This window comes from Micromesistius poutassou, assembly GCF_964030765.1.
Source record: "Micromesistius poutassou genome assembly, chromosome: 22".
NCBI lineage: Eukaryota > Metazoa > Chordata > Actinopteri > Gadiformes > Gadidae > Micromesistius > Micromesistius poutassou.
In genome coordinates, this window is record NC_140292.1 from 10571540 (window position 1) to 10592529 (window position 20990).

The 20990-nt window shown below is 44.1% G+C and overlaps 1 protein-coding gene across 1 annotated transcript in view; it reads right to left on the bottom strand.

Annotated features, from left to right (window-relative positions):
* LOC311367420 (netrin receptor UNC5D-like) overlaps window positions 1–20990 on the bottom strand; it is a gene marked incomplete at both ends in the record, with an annotated part of 148504 nt that overhangs the window by 35096 nt on the left and 92418 nt on the right. The window contains 3 exons of the mRNA XM_084486261.1: window positions 4774–4877; window positions 5255–5398; window positions 14787–14984. Of these exons, the coding sequence (XP_084342387.1) occupies window positions 4774–4877; window positions 5255–5398; window positions 14787–14984 (446 nt within the window). The remainder of the gene's footprint in view (window positions 1–4773; window positions 4878–5254; window positions 5399–14786; window positions 14985–20990) is intronic.

Here is a 20990-nt window from a genome sequence, read left to right on the forward strand (position 1 = left end):
TTATATATTCATTGCCTCACTTATTTGAATTTATTTCATAGACATTTATTTTGCAGCCATATTTATTGATTGATGTATTTATTTATGTAATGTTGAATTAAATGGCTTTCCATACAATGACGCACATAACACATCAAATACATAACAAAATGCTATGATGAACCCCAAACTATCGTGACCAGTGAGCAATCTGTTGCGGTACAGTGGAACAGTCATGGTGGGCCGTTAGGGGTGTAGTCCCTGCAGAATGTGAGACCCCCTCAAAGGCAGCCTGATAAGCCAGAGGCCGACGGAGGAATAGATCAATATAATAAGATAATATCTTAATTGGTCAATTTCTTCCACTCAAGATAGCAGCGTGGGTTAATGAGGCGACCACACACACAACACACACAGAGCGCTCTGATGTCTGTGTCCTTTGTAGCGTGATGATGACGCAGCCTTCCTTGAGTCATTCTAGTGACAGTTTCACTAGTTAGTAGGGATGTGCCCTCCTCCTCTAAAGCGATTTGATACACACCTCGATTACTGCGGCGCCGATACGACACACGAGGAGCGGTGCTTTAGTCTGAAAGGATTCGGTGCGATTGGGTTTGATTAGTTTGATTATTAGAAATGATGACCCTATGAAATAAATGAGTACTTTTTGTATTCAAATATCTGTGTTAGGAAGTTGGCGTGTATGGACTACTAGTTACCACTGGCTTTGCTGGGAAACAGCAGCCTACAGGGGTTCTGGTTCTGGATGAGTTCAAACGATGGACAGCTTGACCTGTTGACCTCCATCCCAGCCCAGCTGGGTCGCTACAGGGGGTAGCTACACACAACAATACAGAATCCTTCTGCAAAATAATGGTTCCTGAACTCCAGAATCGTGCCTCACAGTCTGTGAATAGGCCCTCGGGTCCGAAATAGCAACCATATAGTTTAATACTAGCAGTGTTATTATTGGAATCGGGTACAAAGTGTTGCTCCATTCATTTCAATCAAAACTGGGGGGTTTCATTAGTTCATACGCCCAACCACGTCCCCACCCGCTCTGCCTTCTCCAAAACACACACACACACACACACACACACACACACACACACACACACACACACACACACAACACACACACACACACACACACACACACACACACACACACACACACACACACACACACACACACACGTTGAGATGAGTTTCAGCGAAATCAGATCAACAAATCCGAGCCAATCTGAATGACACCAGGAGGGCACTCTGAACCACGTCAGCAAGTGTCACAATCTTCTCCTTGGGGTGAAATCCAAATCCAATCCCCAACCGTCTGAGGAGATGTTTGTGTTCATCACATCATAATTACATTGGAAGTGATGAATCCCTTTAGGGTGCAGAAACCCTGGGGCTGGTAATGAGGGTTTAATGGATGGAAACTGATGTTTGTTTGTCTGTCTTTTGGTGGGTGGTCATAGAGAATGCTCAGAGAGTATGAGAGGGCATTTTTTTAACTCATTTGATTTGAGCATGATAATTACCCTAAAAGTTTACGTATATAAAAACACATACAAACCTACACCGGCATTGAATATAAATACAGTTGTCCTCCAGTAATATTGGATTTTGCTCACATCATATCTATAAAGGGGAGAACACATACACACACACAGAGAGAGAGAGAGAGAGAGAGAGAGAGAGAGAGAGAGAGAGAGAGAGAGAGAGAGAGAGAGAGAGAGAGAGAGAGAGAGAGAGAGAGAGAGAGAGAGAGAGAGAGAGAGAGAGAGAGAGAGAGAGAGAGCGAGAGAGAGAGAGCAGAGAGAGAGAGAGCTTTATTAATAAAAACCTTGAAACTCTCCCTGCTGCCGCTGTGACGGCACCTCCAACTATTGAACTGAATCATCACGCATCCCGGGGTCTATTGTTTCACTCCGCTGCCATAAAAGGTTCAGTCAGTCGGAGAGATTCCACCATCTTTGGGTCTTTGTGCAAATTAAATTGCTCCAAAATGCAGACTTCAGCTGCGATACATTATCCCCACCCTGCGTCTGACTGACGTTGGGATTATTACCTCTATCAATATCATGAACGCCATTGTCTCTGGCTTCATTAACATAAAAATCATCCCAGTGAGTATTAACACCCAACAACCGCCCCCTACCCACCCCACACACCCAGAACCACACCATTAGTAGGTTGGCAGCATAATATTAGTTGTCTTAGCTAGACTCTCCTCTCCGTGACCAGACTCTATCCCTGTTTCCCTGGGGTTTGATGTGGTCGAGAACAACAGCAGGTACTGCAGCGAAATGACAGAATTTGTGTGCCGGAAAAAAATAAATAAATTAAAAGGTGTTAGCTTCTGGTCAAAATAAATAAACAATAGTTGAAAAACTAACATTTGGGACAAAAGCAAACATTAGAATATGTAAATGTGGTTCAGTCGACCGTTGTGTCATTGTGTTGTTGTGTTGAGCATTTAAACAAATGATCACAATGCTACAACAGATGCAAGACCCTGGAACAAAATAAGCAAAATAAGTCGAAATCTGCCGTGTCGTGGGCTCAAATATAGTTTAGCAATTAAACAAATCACCCAACGCTGCAACAGATGCCAGAACCTGAACAAAAACACTAAACCTGTCTCTGAATGTAGAGGACTCTGAATGACTCACACTACCATGGAGTCATTCAGAAGACACTTGTATCCAAAGCACGCTACAGACTGAACACAGTTGAGAATACATGTCAACCGTAGGTCAGGGTTTGGCGTCTCGCACAAGGGCGATTAAGGGTAGGCGTCAAAGAACCCTTCAGCTGGGAGTGAAACAGCCACACCAACGGGTCCCAACTGTTTTTGGCCCGTGACCCTACTTCTAACTCTGGAAATGTTTGCAACCCCAACTTCAACTTTTGTGAACACAGATTGTTTTCACCTCCAAAAAAACAATTATAACATCTACGTCCTGGTAGAGTTCATTGCATCGCTCCATCACACACTAAGTGATTAGAGGCAGTTTGCTCCTGGCTAGGAATCAATAGGCAGTTATTTCTTATAATCAGGGCGTCTATGAGATTAAAAAGAGTCTGCTAAAATGGATCATCAGACATCTAAAGCTTACGTCAATCCCTGTGACCCCATGTGCATCTCAGGGGACCCAGAGTAGGGTCCCGACCCCGAGGTTGGGAACCTCTGTCCTACACGATTCCGCCACAAAACACTGCAGCTTCGTCCTTGTTCTCAGACTGTATGTTAAGATTCCTGTTCCTCCTCTACCCACTGTCCCAGAGCTGCCTGATACACTCCCACAGTATCCACGTCTCAGACACCCTCAAACCAGTGTGGGTGGGGGGTGAGGGAAGGTACAACCACAAAGCCTGGATGTGGATATTATCCTGGGCATTGATATGGCAATACCCAGAGAAGGGACATATTGTTGCATTATTTACTGGAGGAGCTCAGCGTGGAGCAGTTTAATATTGACACTTTTTGTTTCATAATCCATACAGATATCAATGCCGTTATTAATAACATAAATAATATATATATATATATAATATGACGATAGTGGGGATCAGGAGAGAGAGGCACACAGATCCATCTCAATATGTTTTTGCGACTTATCCTTTCTGCTGCAAAACATAAAATACAAACAATGCTTGTGGTTCCAATATCACTAACGGTATATTACTGATAATATTACTTTATTACTGATATACTACTGATATATTACTTTAGTATATGCTACACGTGAACCTCCTACGATGGCGCAATTTGATTGATTCGCTATCTCAGGATATTGGGCAATATCCAGTGATTGAGATTTCAAACTCGGGATATTGTTTTCATCGTGCGTGATGGTCGTCTCGTCACACTAATAAAAACAAATAAACCGCTAATAAAAACAAATAAATCCCGGCAAAAAGTGTTATCTTGTTCATTGTGTTCACGTGTAGTATATACTAGTATATACTAGTTGAATATTACTGATACACTACTATATAACTGATAAATTACTATATGACTGATGTATTACTACATTACTGCCATACTACTATATTACTGATGTATCACTATATTACTGACATAGTACTATATTACAGATGTATCACTGTATTACAGATGTATCACTGTATTACAGATGTATCACTATATTACAGATGTATCACTATATTACAGATGTATCACTGTATTACAGATGTATCACTGTATTACAGATGTATCACTGTATTACAGATGTATCACTATATTACAGATGTATCACTGTATTACAGATGTATCACTATATTACAGATGTATCACTGTATTACAGATGTATCACTGTATTACAGATGTATCACTGTATTACAGATGTATCACTATATTACAGATGTATCACTGTATTACAGATGTATCACTATATTACTGATATATAACTATATTACTGATATATCACTGATGCATTACTATGTTACTATATTTCCTGGTGTGTTCTGTGGAGGTGAAAAGGTGAGATTGTTCTTTTGAAGCTGATTGGTCTAACAGTAGAGTGGAGAAGGTGTGTGTGTGTGTGTGTGTGTGTGTGTGTGTGTGTGTGTGTGTGTGTGTGTGTGTGTGTGTGTGTGTGTGTGTGTACCATTAGAAATAACAAGGTGCTTAAACCGGTAAATAAAGCATAACCCTAAAGAATTAATTAAACCCAGCTGTGCTCCTGCTACTGATTTTATGTATTTTATGTGAGAACACATGAGGTTGAGGTTAAGGGTGTAGGAGGGGGGGGGGGGGGGGTTGGGGAGAAAGGGGAGGGGCCGTACCTCAGCCAATGGCACGCCCTCTGGGGGCCGGCAGTGCAGCAGGATCATGCCCTTAAGAGGCACCTCGGTGCCCTGGGGGTCCTGCTCAAAGTTCTTCCTCAGGTCTGGAAGAAACAGCAGAGCAGAGCGGATCAGGAGATACCACACACACACACACACACACACACACACACACACACACACACACACACACACACACACACACACACACACACACACACACACACACACACACACACACACACACACACACACACACACACACACACAGCTTATATACATGAATGAATGTGCTACATAGACAAAGCTTTAAACACACACACACACACACACACACACACACACACACACGCACACACACACACACACACAAACATCATTAAAATAAATATACAGCATAAACACAATAGTCAGTAGTTAATCCAAACAGGGACAAAACTTTAAACACAGACAAACTTTTAATACAATACCCCCCACTCACATGCGATGCGGACGCTGGCCTTGCGGCTCTTGGACGTCCCCAGGTGGCTCCAGGCGACACACAGACACCAGTAGTCCTCGGGCCCGTGGAAGTCCTCCACCTGCTGCCGCGACACGTTAATCAGGACCTCACGGAACTTCAGCCCTGGATGGAGAAGGAAGGAGACTGTGGTGAGTGACGGGTGGGAGGCGGGACAGAGCCGGGCCGGAAGCCAATGACTGACAGGAGGCGGAGTCACGCCTTGTTGTTCTGTGACGAGAGATCTTCTACCAAAGAGAAACGTATTTGCAGCCATCGCGAGTGACAGGAGCTTCCAGAGGATTTAAAGATGTGTTTCTACAGCGGCCGGTCCACCCGGTGTTGATTAGAGGCTTTACAGACGCTTTAACGAAAAATGTCGGTGTCTGGACAGGATGTTAAAGCGTGATTGTCTTTTCCACCAGGAGAACTTTACTAGTGCTGGCCGAGTTTGTGTTGCTGTTCACCAATTACAGTCTTACAGATCCCCGCCTCCAGCGACATGGTTGGTTGAAACAAATACAAGAAAATAAAAAAGAAAGTGAAACGCCCCGATCAGCCAGATTTCAGCTGGCCTGCTATCAGAATCAAAATTATTGATCTAAAGTCTGATTTGTGAATAGACTCCCAGCATATCCCTGACCAGTATATGGTATTTTTTCTTCTTCAACCAGACAGAGTTTGTTCAATGTTAAAGCAACATGAAACCCAAGTAATTCCATGTTTAACCATCAGCTGATACTGCGCGTGTCATTCCAGGGCCTCCTGCCCTCTGGCTCTCCCTGGTCTCCTCGTTAATGAAACGGCCGTCAGCTGTGTTAACGACTCATTATGTCCAGCTGTGTTCTCGGTGTTGGAGCTCCAAGGTTTCTGTTGCTCGTTAGCGCTGACGTTTGTTTCTGTACGTTTCTGACCAATTTTATACACTCCATGGAGTTAATGGAGCACACAAATGTTATCTGGGCGATAGACTCCTCTTCAGCGCAGGACAAACACTGGAGCGGCTCTTATTACACTTACCTTACTTACACTTAACACTTATTATGGGTCCTTTTCTGAAGCAGGACACGGCTAGCAGCAGCTCTGGAGAAAGGGTCCATGTGAGTTATCTTCACTAGTTTAGTCTCCTACCCGTCTGCTGCCTGTGTCTCCATGACCGGACACCACAAGTAGAACTAAGGGTTTGAACCCCCAACCGTTACGCTGGGGGTCAATCACCCTAATCTTTAGTATATCCTGCGCCCCATGTTATGTTTCTATTGCATCAACTGAAACCCAAGCCATACTTCCTCAACCAATCACATGAGCTCATGGGTCACATCTTTTTCAGAAGTAACCAATGGACGGTGAGTACTCCTAACGATCAAAACACATGCCTCCTACAGTTTGTCCACTTAATACTGTTTCACTCTGAAATGTGTCAAATTACAGAAACAAGATACGCTATAAATATTGTTTCATCTCTTAACGAGCTGCAAACTCATTAGCATAAAAATCCCAGAAAAACAAGGAGAATGCAAATTGTACAGCGCAGCCATTAAGCTAATTGTTTTTCTCTCCAGAAACACGCAATACACTTGACTCGACTAGTTTCATATGAAAGACCCAACTCATTAAATCTGGTTCTGAGATTATTCCGTATATAATCCCCCCTTTTAAAATGGTACAGCGAGCCAGTGCTGAACGGCTGGCTGCGAGGTCAGAACAGAATAAGCCTTTTAACATATGGCTGAGCTGAAGTGTGTTGGGGCTTCTCCTTTTAGGGGGAGCGGGCCCTGTCCCTCGCTCTGGGTTTACAAACACTGAGTGTAGAATGGACCAATAGCTTTACCTTCTATATGAATATGAATGCTAGAGGTCACAGGGAATAATGTGCCGTGTGTGTGTGTGTGTGTGTGTGTGTGTGTGTGTGTGTGTGTGTGTGTGTGTGTGTGTGTGTGTGTGTGTGTGTGTGTGTGTCTTGATGAAGGGCAGGTTGAATACGCTGATGAGGAGGACAAAAACAAGCTGTGTGACCTTCAAACATCCTGTCGGTCAACACAATAAAAGATAATCGTTTCCCGAAAATAATTCAATTCAACGCTCTTTGGCCTCTGCTCTTCACTCCATCTCCAGCACTCCCACTCCAGGAGGAGAAGGCAGCTTTTTGTATGTGCATAGAGACACACTAATGCCCCAGTTCTCCTTGATCTCCCACATACTACCTTGCCTCGGCCCTTTCACTCCCTCTCACCATTATTTTCCACCTCTCCATCTTTCTTTCTTTCCCTCTCTACTTACTGCTCCCTCTACCTCTCTCTCTTCCTCTATTCATTTCTTCTCCCCTCTCCTCACCTCTCTCCCTCCCTCCCCCAGCCCTCTCTCTCCCACTCACTAAATCCCACAATCTGAGACTCTGCAACTTCAATTACTGTATGTGACTGTACATTCTTGGAATCCATTGTGAAGAAAAGTTAATTTCCAACCCTGACACACACACAGACGCACACACACACACACACACACACACACAGGCTCCCCGTCTCCTCCAGTCCACTCTGGGCTGGGGGTGGGGGATTACTCTGGGAGCGTTGGATGTAATGGAAGCGCCCAGCGGTGGACTCCCACGAGCCACGACTCCTCTCTCCTCCCTCCTTCCCATTCTATCTCTCCATCAAAAGACTCTGCAGGAGCCGCCACTCCAAGTCCAGACCCCCCCCCTCAGATCAGTCACTACTCCGCCACTGGTGCCAAATTCTAATCTCTTTCCCTTCCGCCCACTACTCCCCGGCCCCCCTAGCTCTTTCCTCCTCCTCCTCTTCCTCCTATCTCTCCATCCGAGTATCAACTTTTCGGTGGTGGGCGGATGCCTGAACCCCCCCCACCCCTTACCCCCACCCTCACCCCCGCCCGCGCCTCTACGTGCCTCCTCCACCTCCCTCTCCTCCCTTATCTCGCCCGCCGTGGCGGTGGTGATTAGCCTCACCATATGAACACTCCCTCTCACCGCAGCACCCCGAAACGAGGACTTCCTCCCAGAATATCCTCCCGTTGGCTCGTGAGATTTCACTTCTTACCTTGTGACTCTAACATTGTTTATCGGCTTAGTCATTTACTTTGGACATTTGGAATAAGTGCTTTGATATATTGCACTTTAAGGCTTAGACGGCTATTTTTGTACCGCTTGTCAACTTTTTTCCTGCAAACTTGAGTCCCCTCGGACGGTATAGGCTTTAGTCCAAAGTCCCTCTATGACTTTACACTTCTTCCTAAAATCATCCATAAAAATGTATTAGCGGCAGTCGGTTTCCAGTGTGTGTGTGTGTGTGTGTGTGGCGAGCCAGTCGGCTGGCATCAAAGGGCTTACCAATTGGACAAGGATGAGGAAATATAATCGACAGTATTGTATTTGAAAAACACATCCATATTGACCTTTTGATCATGTAGTTCTGAACTGTTTTGATACTATAATCTTTTATAAATAGTCCCAAATATGTGAATCATGAAAGCACCTGGAAACACAGCACGGGTTTCAATGGGCCTTTCTTTTATGGGGGGGGGGGGGGGGAGTGGGCTTACGACAGTGAATGAAAACGGTCTTGCAACATCCACACGCCGCAAGTTCAAAACATACCAGCGTTTCCAACCACGATCCAGCATTCAAGGTTTATGTCGTCACACAACATAGCCTGCCAGTGCCACTTCATCCTCATCCACTCTATTCTGCACTTCTTTTAGTCTAAACTAAAACAAAGGACCATGACTCAAATACACTCCATGTTTGATGAAGATGAGATGAGTAGATGAGTAGACAATCTTCTTTCTGAAGAGTTGTTCTGCTTGATGATTGACATGTCATTTGCAAACAAACGTGAATGAACATAAATTGTGTGTGCGGCGTCCTTTGTTCAGCCCCAACAACTGCATACAAAGCAACACAACCCCACATGTGACCTTGTTGCATATGTGATCACACACAGTCAAACTCCATCTATCTTTGCCAGAGTGATGAATGGATGGATGGATGTCTATCTTATAAGTTATCTCTGTTATGAAAACTGGAAGAACATTGAAACATTGCCGGGCAGCATAGGTCATTCAAATGCAGAAATATCTGAAATATCTTTTACATTTGTTTCAAGATTATAAGCATATTCATGGTGATGACTGAAATATGTGTTACATATGTTCAGGGTACCTGAAGGTATTTGCAGCATCTAATAAAACACCCTTGAAGATATACCATCTTTGAGTGATATTGATGTATATTCACACACACACACACACACATGCACTCACGCACACGCACACAGGATCAAAATCAAGGATCATACATGTGTCTGATACAGACCTTTGAATGTGTGTTGTGATAATGATGAATCATATAGTGAGACATCTCAGATCATATTACCAGGTTGCACAGCACTTGCTTGGGAACATTAAATGGATTAATATTTCCCTCAATCCTTCAAATGCATTTGTCCCGAGATTGACAGCTGAATCATTTGACTAAACACAACTTGACTCAACTATATAAGTCACAATATTGACTAGGAAGAATATTACTATAATTGATTTGTATACATTCACAATATGACTCAATAATATAACTCCATAATGTTATAACTTATCATAACATTATTAACAATATGCCTCAATAACTCCATAATATAACTACATAACGTCCTAACTCATAACATTATTCACAATATGACCCAACTAAATTACTTCATAATGTCACAACTTATCATAACTTAATTCACAATATGACAAAACAATATTATTCATAAGGTCATAATATAACTTTATTCACAATATGACTCAACTATAGGAGCGGTTTGACTCATATAACAACAGTATGACCCAAGTTGAGAAGGCTTGTTGTGAGATAACAATAGCACGATTAAACTTGAGTTATATTTATATGTCTGTTGGGACAGTACACTATATAGGGCATTATTTATGTATATTAATAACAAGGAGATGTTTGAGCATTCATTCATTGGATCATTTTTCATGGCTAACAATGTTGATCCTAGAATCCATCCTCAGTGCCCCCTGGGCTGAGAAACGACAGCAAGATCAACGACACAGGCATAACCGCGGCAACAACTGTCAATACATTGTCCGGACGCACACAGACAATAATTGCAGCTGCATTTTACAGCGCAAACTCATTATGTACGCAAATAATGATGAATTATTCATCAATACAACGCATGTTTTGTGTGTGTTGAGCGTGAGCAGGGAATGCCCTGGTGGTAACTCACAGAATGATTCAAAGGACACGCGCTGGCTTTGACTCACCGTTACCACACAAACACCAACTACAGCATACGCTATATAGGTGTTTGCTATACTATAGCATATGCAGCAGAGCCATGACACAGCAGGAACCCTGCCCACACAATATGTTGTGTTCTTTGTTTTATTTCTACTTCAGTTCACTGTGGCTTGTATAGAGCTCCTGGGCAGCAACGTGAGCCAAAATAGGAGCAAATACAAGTTTTATGACAACATATATAGCAAATCCCACAGCATGTCCGGCAAGCAAAGCCTGGCAGACATGATGCAGAGCAGCCCCATAGGGGGGGTTATACTACAACATGGCAACCAGTACATTAAGCAGAAGAGAAAACAGAACGTTTGCTCAACAGGATTTGGTCGGCTTGCTCTGGTGGAAAACAAACAGAGCCAAACAGAGCTTAGCAAGGTTAGAGAGGGAAGGAAATACCAACAGTGGGCTATATCTTGAACGGAGACGCCACGGAGACGCCATGGAGGAAAAAAAAAGGACAATAAAGTTGTATTGTATCGTATCGTATATCTGAACAAATGCTTTTCTAACTAGGCTGAGCGATTGCCAAGTGTGTTAGGACCCAAATGTATGTTTGAAAGCAACGTATCTCTGGTTTATGACACAAATTCTGGCCTGGTGGCAAACATTGACTGAGCATCAATCAGTGCTTTTATTTGTTCTATTTGTTCTCTTATCTGCCGCAAAATTACCAAACTGTTGCATCACAACCATAAGATTCAAATCTAAAATCTAAAAATAAAATGATTGACTAAACCACTGGTGAAATAATTAAATTAATTTAAATTCCATCATCTAAGGTATAGGTAGGTGTGTTTGTGCTTGTGTGAGAATGTGTGAATGTCAACTATAACGTGAACACTTCAGTCATTTCAGCTGTTTCACAGACTAGCTGATGAGGTGTCGGCCACCCGTTGCCTTCTGGGTAATGGAGGAATATCCAGCTGCTACAGCTTTGAAGCTCCCGTCTCCTCCTAATCCAACGTCTTGGGAGTAATATGGTGGAGGTGAATGAATCAATAGCATGAATGAGAGGATGGCCACTACTCATCCTAACCACACCGCACAGGCTCATTAAAAGAAGTGTGTGGACTTGTGGATGAACGTGTTACTTGTCCATCGACTTATAGAGGAGGCATGGATATCTTTCTCCATCCTCACAAGGTATTGTTTCATTATAATAACACAGAGGATATGAATGATGAATGAATGAATGAGGATGATACATGAACAAATACATGTTAGGGATGGGCTGTGACAGCACTCTCTGTATCTGTATGTGTTCGACCATCAGTATTAGAACTATAAATAACTGTATAGCTGGATTTGTGTTCAGGTAAAAACACTAATAACAGGGTCTTAAGACGGACATGGTTCTACATAGAGGAACTATAGTATATTCTAGTATATTATTATTCTTTAAGTAGTCACACCCTCCGAGTCATTTTTCTTTACAAACCCTTATGATTAGGAACTATTTCCTGGACTTTATATTATCAACTATTGATTTATTTATATGTAGTTATTTTGTTTTGTGCATTTTCTTTTGTCATTAGTCATTAAGGTGAGCCTTTTCTGTGTTTGAAAATATAGAAACTAATTCTGTATATGCACACAAATAGCAGTTTCAAAACAAAATGGTCCCACAGCTTTACACAGTATGTGTAAAGCTAGCTTCATGATTAATGCAGCCATCAGGCCTGTTTCCCTCTTACTCAGTGAACATTGTAATATTTCCACGTTGAAGGTTAACGAGAATATGTTGGGACAACGATAGCAATGCGGAGGTGGTTATGAACCAAGTATCCAGACTTATGAATAATGCATGTTCATTACATTATGATGGACTAAGGTAGCAATTTATTTTGTGTTTATAATCAAGCAATGCATATGGAATTGGCAATGACTTCAGGATTTCATGGACTATCATGTTTATTTAATAACATGTCAGGAGATAAATGATGCCTTTTGTAGTATTCTATTAGGCGGATCCAGAGTTAGATGATTCAATTTGTAATTTTGTTAATAGTTAGTTTGTATTACAGTACTTTGTTAAGTGTTACCCTTTACGCAAACAGGTACATTATTGTATGGCAAGAAATTTTAGAAATACCTTAGTACCAATACCAAGAGTCATAAATTAAATATAACAAATATGAAGCTGGTGACTATATATACACACACTCTCTTTTAAAACACAACACAGCATGTCCAGCCCATTAATTGGCCCACTCTGTGAAAATATATCCTATAGTAGCTGCAGATGGGATCAGAAAGTGCTGAATAAAATACAATTAAATAAAAAATTGATTTTTGCACTTCAACTTCTTTCTTATATTCAGTCCTCTGGCATGCTAGTCCAGAATAAAGATCCAGCTCTCAATGTCTGGCAGCAGTGTCTGTGTGTATGTGTGTAGCGGGGGGGCAGCATTGAGATCCATCTCTTTGCTGGACCCCTGGCCCTGACAAAAGTTCAGAGCTACTAGCACAGGTGCAACTATATTTACAATTCCCTGCTATTTACTCTGCTCTCCACCCTCTGCTGCCCTCGCCACATTCTGCTCTGTCACAGCCGCTGTCTCTCTCTCTCTCTCTCACAATCTCTCCCTCCCTCCCTCCGCCTCCCTCCCTCCCCTACCCACCCCTCTCCAATTCTCTCCCCCTCTCATTTCACCCCCTAACTGCCCCATCCGTCCTGGAAGAGGATGAGAGAGAAAGAGGGTGAAAGAGAGAGAGAGAGTGAGAAAGAGAGAGACAGAAGTAGAGAGTGAGCGAGAGCGATGGTGACAGGTGATAAGGAGACAGATGGGAGTGGCTCTATAAAGGACCAGTGAAGACGTAGCGACCGGGTCTCGGCCGCTAACAGGAGATCGCCATCAGGGCCGTTTGTCACGCTGTCACATACACAATTAGGAACGGTATTTTGAGGCCACGTGTTTTGTCGTGTGACCCTGCACGTATTTCAGATGCAATTCTATCCAATTCAGGATTGCTGCGTTTATCGCAAATCGGAGCGAAAGTTTGGATTCTTTCCACCAATCGTGTGATTTTGCCGGTCGTTCTCCTGGTCGTCAAGTCGATGTGTTTAACTCCACGGTTGTCATCATGATCTCTCTGCTCGCTTGAAATACAATCTTGATCAAGACCGGGTCGATCCTGTTCAATTCTTTCAACGCGAACGTGGAGCCACATGAAGCCGGGATCAAACCCGCGGTCCCGTTCAGCGGTCAGGTTGCATCACACACCAGCCAGCCAACCGGCATCATCTCTCAGGCGCTCAAACACGCAGTATCGAACAATCGAACAATAAAAGCCTTTTATGGCCAGGGGGCTACTGTGCTCCTATTACCACCGTATTGAACGTGACTCATGAGCTCACGCAGCCAGGCAGATATATACTGTAAGGGTGGAGGGCAGCAGTTGAGTGTAGCCTGAGGCGTAGTCAAAAGGCTCCTTTTGCAGAATCCATCCCACCGAGGGTCTGAGCTCCAACTCCACACCTTCTCACCCTCAATTTTGACAAGCGAGATTGAGTTGAAGCTAGAGGTTATATATATGTGTGTGTGTGTGTGTGTGTGTGTGTGTGTGTGTGTGTGTGTGTGTGTACGTACTAGAGTTGTGTACTGTATATGTGTAGGATTGACTTGAAGTTGGAGGTTGTGTCTGTGATGAGTGTGTGCGCGCATGAGCGTGCATGACTGAATGGATGCACACGGGTGTGTGTGTGTGTGTGTGCATTTGTGCGTTTGTGTGTGTGTACATGCCTCAGTGCACAGTGTAGTGTACTGGGATCTGAACCTGTGTATAAACTGTATATATAGCTGTAGTATTATTTTTTCAACACTACGGTACATTGAATTCAGTGTGTGTGTGTGTGTGTGTGTGTGTGTGTGTGTGTGTGTGTGGGGGGGGGGGTTGTCCAGTACAATAATATGTATCCAGTTTGTGTATGTGTGTGTGTGTGAGTTTATGAGCATTTGAGTCAGCGAGCAAGTGAGTGAGTGAGTGAGTGAGTGAGTGAGTGAGTGAGTGAGTGAGTGAGTGAGTGAGTGAGTGAGAAATTGAGTGTGATAGTGAGGGAGTAACTTCATTAGAGTGAGTCTGTGAGTGAGTGAGTGTGTGAGTGAACGAGCAAGTGTGTGAGTTCATTAGTGAGTGAGTGGTGCTTGCGTGCGTGCATGTGTGCGGTGCATGCGTGTGTGGTGCGTGGCTCCGTACCGGTGCCCAGGTCGGTGTGCTCCTGGGCCAGGTGCTGGCTCTGATGGACCCATTCCCCGTTGCACTTGAAGAAGATCTGCAGCGCGGGCTGGGCCCGGCAGCGCAGCTTGATGGGGTTGCTCTTGATGATGTAGGCGTCGTCGGGCTCCTGCAGGAAGCGGGGGAGGGTCCCGGACTGGAGGGCCTCGCCCCTGGACCCTGGGACACACACAGGCACACGGTCACTATATACATCTACACACAAGGTCACAGCCTTTACCTGAAACACACACACAGGCACACGGTCACTATATACATCTACACACAAGGTCACAGCCTTTACCTGAAACACACACACACACACACCGGCACACGGGCACTATATACAACTACACACAAGGTCATAGTCTTTACCTGAAACACACACACACACACACACACACACACACACACACACAGGCACACGGTCACTATATACATCTACACACAAGGTCACAGCCTTTACCTCAACATTACAGTTAGTCCAGTCTTTGTCATTTTGGGTTTGTTTGATTTCCCCGGCTCATTATTCACCTTCAAATTAAAAACGTTTAAATATATCAAATAAATGAATACATTCATTAATAATAATAATAATAATAGATGGTTGAGGGGACAATTTATTCTCAAATATTTAGTATTTACTTGTGTATTGTATTGAATGGGCACAGCCACTCACATCATTTGAATGAATCACAGAAATGACAAGAAAAGACATCCAAATCAATCCATACAATACAAACGTCACAAAACCTGTTCTTCTACTACTCCAGACACACACACACACACACACACACACACACACACACACACACCATCATGACCAACAACTCCATGTGTGGCACTTAGAACATAAGCAGCAGTAACTTCCCACCCAGAGGAGGTAAGTTAATGATAATCTCTGTGAAAGAGGTCAACATTCTCATATTGTAATTCCAACCCAACCAGAGCCACTCTGCCGTCTCCCAGTGTGTGCTCATGTCTCCTGATTGGTATTCCTGACACGTGATTGGATCCCGTGGAGGTGATTAAACTGTATTTAAATCCCAGAGGATAACAGGGGAAACCTGTCCACGGTTAGCGTGAAGCCTTCAGAAGGCAGGTAGCTGTATCTCTATCCCAGCCCACCAGGATTACAGAGCTCACTCCCTTCCACTTCTCCCCCTTCTCTCCATCTTTCTACCCCCCCCCTCCTCTTTACCCCTCTCCTGGGCTTCCTACCCCCCCTCCTCTTTACCCCTCTCCTCTGCTTCCTACCCTGTCCATCCCGCTCTCTCGCTCTGTCTCTCTGGATCGGTCTAATCCTTCTCTCTCCTAAATCACACTGTTTTGCACCCTGCTGTGCCTTGTCCCACACTGCGGCACACTCCCATTAACTCCCTATTTGCTCTGGAGCCCCGACAATGAAACACGCTTTTAATTTGAAAGCACTTTTGTGGTGTTTTTCTTCAGAGACAGAGTGAAGTGGGGGGGGGGGGGGGGTGGGGGGAGAGGGCTGATGGTAATGGTATTGTATCTCCACACTCTAGAGATCTATTAACACAGAGACATCTCCGGCTTCTTGGTTAACGTTGTCACTATAGTGTGTCACTATAACGTTGTCACACACAGTGTCAGTGTGTTTCTAATTGTTTGGGGACTGACAGGTTTGAAAAGGTACATCATGTATTATGATTGATGATGTCATACTATTGATGACATATTTCTAATCATTAGATGGGCCATTCGATTTATTTTCAAATTCAACTCTGTGAGTGATCCAGCTCATTTACATATTTGAACATAAATTCCCCTGACCCCACCCCCCTCCGGTTCGTCTCAGCCGCCAGTGGTGTTCCCTGCACTCCGTGGTTTCCACGGTGATCTACGACCGCTGGGTCAACCCAGCAATAACACAAGCGAGCCCCGGATACATCCTGCCGGTCTGGTGGAAAAACAAGATGTCACTGCCATAGGGCTGAATGATAGCTCTATCAGAAACACAGACACTCTCTCACACACACACACACACACACACACACACACACACAAACTCTATCAGAAACACCCACACCCACACACTCCATCAGAAAAACCCACACCCCAGACACACACACACTATCAGAAACACACACACACACACACACACACACACACACACACACACACACACACACACACACAGACAAACCCACACACACACACACACACACACACACACTATCAGGAACACACACACACACACACACCCTATCAGAAATACACACACACACTATCAGGAACAAACACACAAACATACACACTATTCGAAACATGCACAGGACCACACATGCAGAGTATATTCACCATGCACAGTACAGAAGTGTGTTCACACACCACAGAAAACCTCATACACACATATACACACACACACACAGGTACCTGTACACACACACACACGCACCCCACACACACACAAACAGGTTGTACAAACAATGCTGTTATTGCTTTGGAGGAAGAACCTTGAAGCAGGTGCAGCAAATATTATTTACCCGTGAAAAATATCCGCGGGTGCTTAATAAATACATCCAGTTTTTAATAAAATCCTTTTAAAAAGCCACAGTGGTTCATTTCAAAGTAGTAGTTTAACTTGACAAAGCCCGGGAAGCAGCGACTGCGATTTCAATAATTCAGCATAGATACGAAACAGCAATCTAGCAGATCACTGATCTCTGACGCACCGCACAGCCGGTCTGGGAGTATTGTTCAGTCAGCTTCTATACATCTCATACACAACATCAGTACCAAGCACGCATAAATACAAGGACAGATGGGGGGGGTGGGTAGAGAGAGAGAGAGAGAGAGAGAGAGAGAGAGAGAGAGAGAGAGAGAGAGAGAGAGAGAGAGAGAGAGAAATTCAACATTAATAGACCGGCCAATCATAAAACGGGGCTGTTGCACTAATGAATCCTTCAACAGGCAGCAATGAGAAGCCTCACCACAAGCATTTTGAGAGTACATATTTCAAGATCACTTTATTTCGAGGGACTGATCTATTATTGAATAATCCTCAGAAGGGCCGAATCTCCCATGACATTCGTAACCTCTAATCACATCTTTTTTTTGCTCAGCCGACAAGTTATTTCCACATCCCATTCCTGATCGCATTAAGAGCCACTAATACCACAACTGAGCAACACCACCAACGTGACCCCTCCACCACCACCTCCTCCACCACCACCAGTTGTAGCAGTGGCATGGCATTAGGTAAAGTTACAATCAATGCATTGCAATTTTCTTTTACGACAAAATTGTATAAATAACTAAATAAATGATATTGCATGGCCATTTCATTCAAATCTCATCATCAACGGTCACAACTCAGCAATAAGCGCCCTAACCAATCAAGCGGTGCCGATAAGCACGCTAGAACCTTCCATGAGCGGCTGAGGAATCACTACCGCTCATTACATGACGCCAGGCAACGCAACACGGTTGCCAGGTTGGCAAACTGCATTGATAATCTGTTAATCGCAATAAATAATCGCAATCACAATATTATGGAAGTTAATCGCATTTATCATTATTGTCAAGGTCTTAGCCAGTCACAACCCCCTCCCTAAAGACAACACAGGAGGATAAGTGCTGGGTATTAACCAGGCAGGAGGCAGCTGCTTACACACAACCACCCAAATCCACTAATGAATTCTGTTTTGTTAACTAAGAAGCGGCAGAATACTTATTTGTTAATCAGCATCAAACAAGCATTGCTGACATTTCGTAAACAGGGGGGAAAAAAACAACCACTACCCTCCCCTCCGCTGCCTATGCTTTTGAAGGAGGAGTGTGATGGTGTGTGTGTGTGTGTGTGTGTGTGTGTGTGTGTGTGTGTGTGTGTGTGTGTGTGTGTGTGTGTGTGATGGCATGTGTGTGTGCATTGGAGGATGAGGACGCGAGTCATCATGGAATCTCTCTCCTTTATCCGTATTCAAGCAAGAGTCTATTTGTATGAATACACAACATAACAACATAAATAGAGTCTGGCAATAGTCAACAGTCCATTAATTAAAGTGGCTTATGTCAAGGTATGGTTTAGTGTCTGTAGGTGTGGGTGGAGGCGGCGGTGCTCGCGGCAGCAGATGGAGCGGTCTGCCTTCCGGAGCAGAGGTGAGCGGAGCAGAGGATCCGGGGGCGGCTGGAGAGAGTTTTAGTGTGTGTGGAGAGAGCAGATGAAGGGGGGGGGGGGTGTTGGAGACAGCGAGGAAGGCACCGAGGGAGCGTCTGTTTAGATTAACCAAATGTGAACCATGAAGACTTATACCAGAGTAATTTCAAGAAAATACATTGGGAGGACATTTCTTTATTATTAAAATATCTTACGCCTCGAGGAAAGGAGAGGTAATTATTTATATTCTGCCAAGCATGGAGACAACCGGCTTATTACCAGTTTGAGAAGGAAATTGTCCCCAAACTAAAGACCATCCCGATGCATGCACACACTCATACACACACTTACACTGCACCTTAGCACAATACTACTGTGCTGCTATTTAACACTGGATTCTATGCATGAAAACAGGATACAACATGATAATGAACTCTATCCGCTCCTGATTGTGGCCAAGGCATTGTGTTCAACGAGTTCTCCAAGTTCCATAGCGGTGTGTGTTATGAAATACCAGTTGCTTATTACTACAGTTCTGAAATACCAACTGCTTACCAACACCCCCAGCCCGTCTCCCGCCATTTCCCAGTGCCCCCCGAGGCGCATCTGAGAGGGACATCAAACAAACTGTAGAAATGGCAGAACAAACTTCTTAGTTAATTTTCCCTCCAAACACTAGACTTCATCCAGGCACACCCACACGGGCATCTCTCGTTAAAGAACACACACAACTGAGAAGAGCTGAAAGCATGGCCACCACAGACAGACATGGCAGAGTGTGTGTGTGTGTGTCTCTTGCTTTGTTCAAATATTGATGTGACCCTCTGGTCTATCATCTAAGGACTGTGTTTGTGTGTGTACATGCTGTACGTGTTGCACACACACAAACACATACACACACACACACACACACACACACACACACACACATACATACACGCTGCCCCCTTCCCATCATTTATAGAAATATATGAAGGGAAACTGATCTTTGATATACGTCATTTCAAATTAGGGGCAATTTAAATGTGTATGACTTATATAACTCCTCCGACTCCCCAGCCCCACCACCAGCACCACCAGCACACACACATGAATAGGGGGTGTTGTGACAGCCTGTCAGCCCTGGTCCTGGCTGGTGGAGGAGGGCTCTCCCTCTGCTCCGACAATAATCAAAGAGTAAACACACCCATAAGGTTGACATCTCAGGTAACCCACTTTTGCTTGCAAGCAAAAGTGGGTTACCTGAGATGTCAACCTTAACAACAAAGAGGAAGCACTCCCTCTCTCTCCCTCCCTCCCTCTTTTCTCTCTCTCTCTCTGAATCCCTCTTTATCCCATTCTCCCTCTCTCTCCCTCCCTCTCTTTCTCTCCATCCCTCTTCATCACACTCTCTCTCTCTCTCTCTCTCTCTCTCTCTCTCTCTCTCTCTCTCTCTCTCTCTCTCTCTCTCTCTCTCTCTCTCTCTCTCTCTCTCTCTCTCTCTCTCTCTCTCTCTCTCTCTCTCTCTCTCTCTCGTCAAACTTCACACTTTAACCTAAGAAAACTAAAAATCAAGCTGCACTAAAATACATTTGGAAAGCCACCTAAATTTACATTTTCAGGCAACTTTCACACTTTTCACACATTTATCCCATCCAATATTTAGCTGTTGAGTTCCTCACCCCACCAACACCAAATAAAGGCGAGCTAAAAAGAAAAAGGTGCTACATTTAGCTTTTAGCTTTAAGTACGTTGGGGTGGGGGGATAAACATGAGGTGACAGCTACGGTGCAATGCTAATGTCCATCACTGTATGTAACTGTTAGCTACAGTGTCTGATGTGGTCTGATGTGGAGGCAGACGAGAGCTAAGTCCCTGCGGACCGGTAATACACGGCTTCACGGCTTGTGACTTGGTCTCAGTGGCTAGGCAAACCAATCTCAGATATCGACTCAACGGATGGCGGCTGGCTTAGCTGGGATACAAATTGTATCATAGTTGTGTGCATTTAATACACCTTGGCTTCTTCCCTACAGGTAGGGAAGTCATACTACGGTACCAAGTCGATGCGACAATTCTAAAAA